Here is a 7828-nt window from a genome sequence, read left to right on the forward strand (position 1 = left end):
ATGTATCCTGTCTTACCAACTAAATGTTTGTCCGTGTTAGTGGATAACCTCCAATTCCAAGCAGTTTCATTTTTGCTAACCATTTCTTGCACTGAGCCTTAATAAATGCCCTTCTGTAAGCTGACATAAAAAAGCATTGTTAGACACACATATCTGACTTGAGTAACCTCTTCCAAAGAAAATCAGGTTAGCTTACTTAACCTTCACTAAATAATGGTTGTTCTCTCTGATATGTTCATATTTATTTATGTTCTACCAACTAATTGTTAGGCTTAGTTTCAAATAAAACTTTCCTGTTGAGCCAAGAATATTCTTTTTACCTCTGCACTCTGGAACTTACGCTTGTATAGGTAGATACTTTCCTCTCCACCTGATCAGACACATTATCACACACTTTTGGAGCAGGTGGGATTTAGCTGAGAACCTAGGCTTCCTGGCGCAGATATAGGAGACGTACCAATAGTCAAAAGTGCCCTTACCATTTGTGTGGGTATTGCTTTCCCCAATGCACACCTCAACTATTCAGATGAGGACTAATCTCTGTAGCTCCTGTGCCTTGTGGTTTGAGCACAGACTGTCTGTTTCTTGGTTGCATGTTTATCCAGGCGACTAATCTGAATCTATGATAATGGGAACTGCAGATGCTGGAGAATCCAAGATAACGAAGTGTGGAGCTGGATGAACACAGCAGGCCAAGCAGCATCTCAGGAGCCTGCTGTGTTCATCCAGCTCCACACTTTGTTATCTTTGATTTGAATCTATGTTTGTTTTACACCTGGAAGTGTTTAAATTCAAGCTCTCCCTAGCTCCATTCCTGTTTACACATGCCACCTCCTCGATTTTACTCTATCTTTAAGGATAATTGCAGCTGTCTGGCTTTTAAGTTGGCACTTCCGGGTTTGTAGCAATGGTTCCAAATCGAAGTGAAAGCGTTCGATGAGAGACGGCACTGGCCTAGTTTAGTCACGAAGATGTTATGGCTCACACAGGCGAACAGCCAGTGAGTGCGCTTAGGTCTCTGCGCTCAGACGAAGCCACTTTTGTGAAATTTGTCAATCGGACCCTGCGGAATGCAAGACCTTGGTGGATTAACTTTGATGGAATTCCTCAGAGCTATGCTGATATTCCTCCTGGAGGAGTCCTGCATATGCGCACGTACCGGAGTAAGTAGCTGAGAATGAACAATGCAGAATCGGATATAGCTTTAAGATGTAGCTCGCTCGGATAATCGACCCTCTCTCTCTTTGAAACTGAGCCACATTTTTCTGCAGGAAATTGGATAAGCCTTGTACTGCTTCCCGCAAAGCTGAATCTGCACAGTGTTTACTTTCAAAGGGGCCCTGCGTTGTACTTCAGGACTATATCTCGATGAACACTACCTAGGACTAAAGAGTGAAATAAATGTATTGAGTATCTGATCTAAAAATGTCTAATGTTCAAAGTGTATTTTTGAACCAATTCTGTAATGGATACAGTACACTTTTTTTTAAAAACAGTATGCTGTCGCTTAATTGGGTATTTTTTTCTTGCCTTGATTGCTGTAAATATTCAGAAAAATGGCAGGCGTAAGACTATCCTTTGAAAATGTTAAATTAACTGGGCAGCATCATGTGGACAAACAATGGGAAAAAATCATGGCTAAGGAATGACCAAGTTTGGAAGCTAATAAATAATCCAATGGCATACTTATGATTCAGGTAGGGGTGGGGGTTTTGGGGAAGGGAGGGGAGGGAGTGATGGTGCTTGATACACATTGCTGTATAAAGGTGAAGGTAATGTATAAAGGTTATGTCACCATGGTCTTACAGACCATAGGGCTGTTCTCTCCTCAGAGAGAGATGACTGGTGGTGGTTTAACCTGAAGGTCACCAAGCAGGGAAGGGGTGAGGTTGAGAAGGAACATCTTGCATGTTAGCCTTAGACAATGTAGCGATGGAACCCATGCTGTTGGCATCACTTGCCATCCTAAACCAGCCAACTGGTCAAATGATTGTTTGAACATATAATACAGGATGAACTCAGAGTTTTTGCAACACGGGAATAGGTCCTTCAGCTCATTGTGTCTGTACCAGTCCTCCAACATCTATTGTAGTCCTATTTCCGGGCATCTGATCCATAGACTTGTATGTTATGACATTTCAAGTATCGATCTAAATGCTTCTTAAAATCTTGGGCGTTCCCCTTCTGCTTTTCAAAAGCCCAGAACATTGTGCCCATTGTTTGTACTTTTTTCTGTTACTTCACTGTAATGTTACAAATGGTCCTCCTGCCAAAACTGATAAGCCAGCATCTTTATGCTTTGAATGGAAACTTTTTTTTAATGAATTGAATTGAAAGAAATCAAAAGCCACTAATTTGATTCCCGTGAAAGAGTGTATAAATCGCAAGATTGCTAAAATGGTGATAAATTTTGATGTGGCCAAGTTTAAACAATGAAACAGCATTATCTTGAATGCATCTAATAGAGTAAAGTTCATCAACTGATTTGGCACTGTTTTCATTTTTATGTGCATCATTGGATGCAGGTCTGAGTAACTTGAGCAAAAATTATAGCCTGTGCCAATAATTTTATGTTTGTGGCCTTATCAGTACAAACCTCTACTATACCATCAATAGAGATGGTTCAGTTGCCAAGAAGTGTCCTGCAGTTTTTCTGTTGTGTTACGGTATAAGGGAGGTGAGTTGCTCAGCATCAGTAGCCTTGGTAGCATTGTAATATTACCTCTGGAGCAGAGTTACTGTGTACTTAAAACTGATGTACGGTAGAATTACATGAACCAATTGGATGACCCAAAATTCCAACTGTGTCAAAGTTGTCAACTAGTCCGGCCAGCAGAAAGCCAACTGTTTTCGAGGATGTGTTCTTGTTGAGGAAGTGTGCAAGATGGTGACGAAATTCACAATCACTATCTACTCCCCCCATTCTAGGTTCAAACAGGGTATGACTTTGCAAAATGTTGAAAATGAAGAGGAGCAGTAAGGGCACCCATATCCATGACAAGGTTCTTTTTGCTCACCTTCAGGGGACTGGTGTGGAAATTCCAGCAGAGACAACCAGGAAAGCTGACTCCAATGTGCAGGACACTGTATGTTACACGACAGAACGAGCTGATGAAACGATGATAGCTGCAGTATGTTTTTCAACTGCGGACTGATGACCTAAGTCCAATGAATCTACCCACCCAACTATTTCCACAGCTCTTTTGTCACTGCAGCAAGAAAACACAGAAAAGATGTTTGACTGTGCTGATAAGTTGGATTGTAATGCACCTGGCCAAAGACTGCATGTTAAGTTGGAAAGTATTATTGGGTTTTTCTGGAATGAACTCCCAAACGGTTTCAATGTCTTTTAATGTATAGGGAGAGGTCATTGTCAGTTGTGAACTAATTGAAAAGTAAAGATATTTTCTATATTTACGATTCCTGTGTGTTTTCAAATTTTATTGAAATAGACTATGTTTTGGGACAAAACTGGATTACATTGTGGCCTCCTTGACCATCTTAGCGCTGTGTTTAACAGATTTAGGGGTGGTCTTCCTGTGATTTCACTCGTCATGATTTTACCGTAAATAAAATAACGGCAGAAGCAGGTCTCATAGACTTCAGGTACTGACAAAATGGTCCATCACTCAATTTCAAGCTCCTTTTACTATTTTCAGCTCATCCTTGGGTTTTTCGTGATGCAGATACTGGAGACAAATTGCTGATAAAGAATGATGAGATATATTTTCCAACATCCAAACAATATGATGAAGATGGTCCGACTTACATTCCTGTTGATGTCACCATTCCAGGTAAATTCAGCACAAACAGCTTCATTTTTAGCTGAACCTGCAACTGTCACAAGCTGGCAGTCGATCAGCCATTATTTCTTAGGTCCACAATCAACCACAGTTATCTGAATACGTTGATGGTCAAAATGTTATCATTTATTTACTCATTAATTTTTTCTAGCAATTATTTTGAAATATTTCTCTAGCCAATTAATTATCATGGAAGAGTGAGAGAAGTTTTCTTTAACTAACTGGGTAATTTCACCATTTAGGTGACAAAATTTCAGACTCTAATACGTTTTTTCAGTCTGTTCTTAGTCCCACAGAACCAAATTCTTCCTATCTTGATTTTTCTGTTTTTCTCTTCTTGTCCACCTTTCCCCTGCCTATATCCATGGTATTTCAATGTTCTCATTACTTCAACAGTTTCCTGGCTTAACTGTCTCCTTTTCATCATTGACATCCAATTGCTATACACCTCCGTCCTCCACCAGATGGTCTGTAAGTTCTCCACTTCTCCCTCAACTTGCAGTTAGAGACTCAAAAAGTCTCCATCCAGGACTGAGGGCAGCACGGTGGCTCAGTGGTTAGCACTGCTGCCTCTCAGCGCCATGGACCCGGGTTTGATTCCACCCTTGGGCGACTGTCTGTATGGAGTTTGCCCATTCTCCCCGTATAAGCATGGGTTTCCTCCAAGTGCTCCAGTTTCCTTCCACAGCCCAAAGATGTGCAGGCTAGGTGGATTGGCCATGCCAAATTGCCCGTAGTGTCCAGGGATGTGTAGGTTAGGTGGGTTAAGGGGGGATGGGTTTGGGTGGGATGTTGTGAGAGTTGGTGTGAACTTGTTGGGCCGAAGGGCCTGTTTCCACACTGTAGGGATTCTGTGATGATGAACAGACTTCCTCCTTTGTCTTGCAAAACATATTCTCACATTAAACAACATCTCCTTCAACTCCCCTCACTTCCTTCAAAGTTATTAAGACAGTTGCACACATCCTAGCTATGCCCAACTTTTTCTGTGGGATAAAGGAAACATGTTTTGTTCCAGTCCTGCTCAGACCCTCTCCCTGTGATTTAATTTTGGTATACTGATGAGTGCCTAGATTCTGCTTCCTACTTTTGTGCTTAACTGGAAAATGTAATAGACTTGACTTCTAATTTCTGTCTTCTCTTACCTTCCATGGTCTATATCCAGTTCTTCCTTCCCTTTGTTGATTTTTCTGTCTCAATATCTGTGGATAATTAATCAACTAGTATTCATGATAAGCCCATGGACTTCCACAGCTACCTTGCCTTTACTTGCATACATCACATTCCCTGTTAGGGTTTAATATTATTCTACCAGGTTTTCCGTCTAATCTGTTCAGACAGTACCATATTCCTCAGTTGACTATCACGTGCTCCCACTGCATTTGACAAACATCTCCATCATATCAATCCTTTTTCATGCATTTCATTCCTTCTCCCTCACAGAACTTTAAGGCTGCCCTTGTCCTCATACCTGTCATCTCATTAAACACCACATTCAACAAGTCTCCCAATGCTGTTTCTACCACGTCTAGCAAAACACAACTTCCCAAACACATCACCCTTTTTAGCATCACTAAGGGGTCATTCCTTCCATGTCAACCAGGTTCACTCCTCTATTATTCCAAAAATCTATCCTATTCCTACAGCAGTATTCAAAGTAACCACAGGAGGTGTAAGACCTCAGCTCTTTTTAACCTCTGACCATCTCACCACACAAGGCACCAAGCATTTCAAGTGAAACAATGATTGATTTGAACTTCATTCACTTTATTATACTGTATTCACTGTTCACAATGTAGTCACACTGGAGAGACCAGATGCAGACTGGGTGACCCCTCCATGGCAAACCTTCCACCCAGTTAACGCACATAAGCAGGAGCATCCTTTTCTTATCAATTCAGTTCTCAATGTGGCCAGTTACAATGTTCGATGAAGCTTAACTTAACTCGAGAAGCAGCATCTCACCTTTCGACTGGCTACTTTATAGACTTAAATCAATATGTTTTGCTTTTTCTTTGTAATTCCTTATTACTCCCTTCACTTTGCATTCAAAAATCTGCCTTTATGCTATTCACACCTCATCTATACACATATTTTGTTTCTTGTTCCATTGTACTTACGTGGTTCCACTAAACTTACTGTGAATTAATCTATGCTGGCCTTCTCTTTCACAGACCTTCTCTTTTCTTCTTCTTCCCACCTTCTCAACCTCTCTGTCTTCTCCCAGTCGCTTGATCAAAACCTATTTGATTACTTCTTTCTAAAAGCAAAATATTGCATTTACTGGAAATCAGAAACAAACACTGAAAATGCTAGAGAACCTCAGCAGATCTGGCATCATCTGTGGAGAGAGATATGAATTTAACATGAATCTTCTTCAGAACAGTTCTGCAGAAAAGTCATATACATCATAAACACTTTATTAGCAGATTCAATTTCAAAACAATCTTCATATCTTTTGCTCAAACATTGTTAAGTTGGGGGTAGAATTTCCATGGGATTGTTTCCAGTTTCGTTGCAAAATCTTCAGTGAAACATCGATGAAAAAAACGCTTGAGATACTGCATAAAATGACAGGATATGGAAAAAAATCCATTCAGAGAAAGAAAATATTTCTTTCACTCTCTAATTTAAAAAAAAAACTGCTAATTACTGAAGTTTGGGGACCAGCAAATAGCATGAAACAAAACTTAAATTACATTGATTTAACATTAATAAAATTATTTCCTCTCCCCTGTCGGACTTTGAGGCTAAATATAGCAACTCCCTAATATTTGGCTGAGATTAACAAATGCATCACAAAACTGTGATCAAACATGAACATAAAACATTAGCATATTTATCCTTAACAGAATCATGTCTGTTTGTAATCTGGCAAAACTGTTACTTAGCTGCAGTTCATTTAATTGTTACTCTTACAATAATTTCAAGACCCAGGTTCTTAAGTTTGCACCATTGCTTAATGATAAATAGTTTGACAGCCTGAATCTTTATAATATTCAAAATTGAATATCCTAATTCTAGTGTATAATAAATTTATTCTTTCTCAGTATATTCATTGAAGAACTGCTGCTTGCAACGTATTCGTAAACACATGAAATCGGACGATTACACAAAGTTGGAACTACCAAAGTCGCTGCATACTGATCTCAAAAATTCTCCAGATCTGCTAAGAGCAATTGAAAACTTAAGCAAGGTCTACAGAAACAATTAATAATTTGAACATAGTAGCTCATGATATTTATTAGTAATTAGTATTTTCATTTTGCCAGCTGTATCTTGTTTTAGCATTTCAAGTAAATCTATGGTTATTCTAACCAATACTCCTTCGTTAATGTAAACTTACTATGCTTCAAGCTACAACAAGGACTACACTTTAAAAACTACTTCAACGGCTGTAAAAGTCTTTGAAATATTGGCTGATCATGAGGGGCATTTTATAAATGTATATCTTCCCTTTATTAACCACCTGAAATTATGAGTAACATCCTGTCACTAGAGCTTTAAAATTTCAGACTGTTTGTTAAATAAATTTAATATTTGAAAAGATGTTCAAAGAATGTTTTACACAATCTCTGGTCTCCTGATAATTATGGACTTCAATATTCCTTCCGTTAGACCCTCTTCAAAGAAGTGGATATAAAAGTTTGGTGGACCATATCACTGGTGTTGCCCAAAGGTAGCAAATGCAATGGGAATATTATCAATTACAAGTTCCCCTCCTAGCCACACAATATCCTATAACTGTGGAACCATATACTGATCAAGAATGAAATTGGGTCTCTTGAAGAGCACTAAGATGGATAAGTCCCTAGGGCCCGCTGGTATCTACCCCAGGTTATTGAGAGAGGCACAGGAGAGGAGATTGCTGGGGCCTTCACCAAGATCTTTTTATCCTTGTTAGCCACTGGAGAGGTCCTGGAGGATGGCAAGTAGCTAATGTTCATCTGTTCAAGAAGGGAAATAGGGATAATCCAGGAAACTATAGACCAATGAGTCTTACATCAGTGGTGGGAAGCTATTGG

At 39.5% G+C, this 7828-nt stretch overlaps 1 protein-coding gene across 2 annotated transcripts; it reads left to right on the forward strand.

Annotated features, from left to right (window-relative positions):
- The first annotated feature begins 869 nt into the window (after nt 1–869).
- On the forward strand, nt 870–7350 carry vhll (von Hippel-Lindau tumor suppressor like). Of its 2 annotated transcripts, none has more exons than XM_048549327.1 (3): nt 870–1163; nt 3660–3794; nt 6854–7350. In XM_048549327.1, exons 1-3 carry the CDS (start codon nt 977–979, stop codon nt 7015–7017), a joined length of 486 nt encoding a protein of 161 aa, XP_048405284.1. In that variant the 5' UTR covers nt 870–976; the 3' UTR covers nt 7018–7350. The 2 variants fall into 2 exon arrangements, with proteins under 2 accessions (XP_048405284.1, XP_048405285.1); XM_048549328.1 differs by having other exon boundaries at nt 3687–3794.
- Nucleotides 7351–7828: the final 478 nt, after the last annotated feature.

The sequence above is a fragment of the Stegostoma tigrinum genome, chromosome 18 (assembly GCF_030684315.1).
Source record: "Stegostoma tigrinum isolate sSteTig4 chromosome 18, sSteTig4.hap1, whole genome shotgun sequence".
Lineage (NCBI taxonomy): Eukaryota > Metazoa > Chordata > Chondrichthyes > Orectolobiformes > Stegostomatidae > Stegostoma > Stegostoma tigrinum.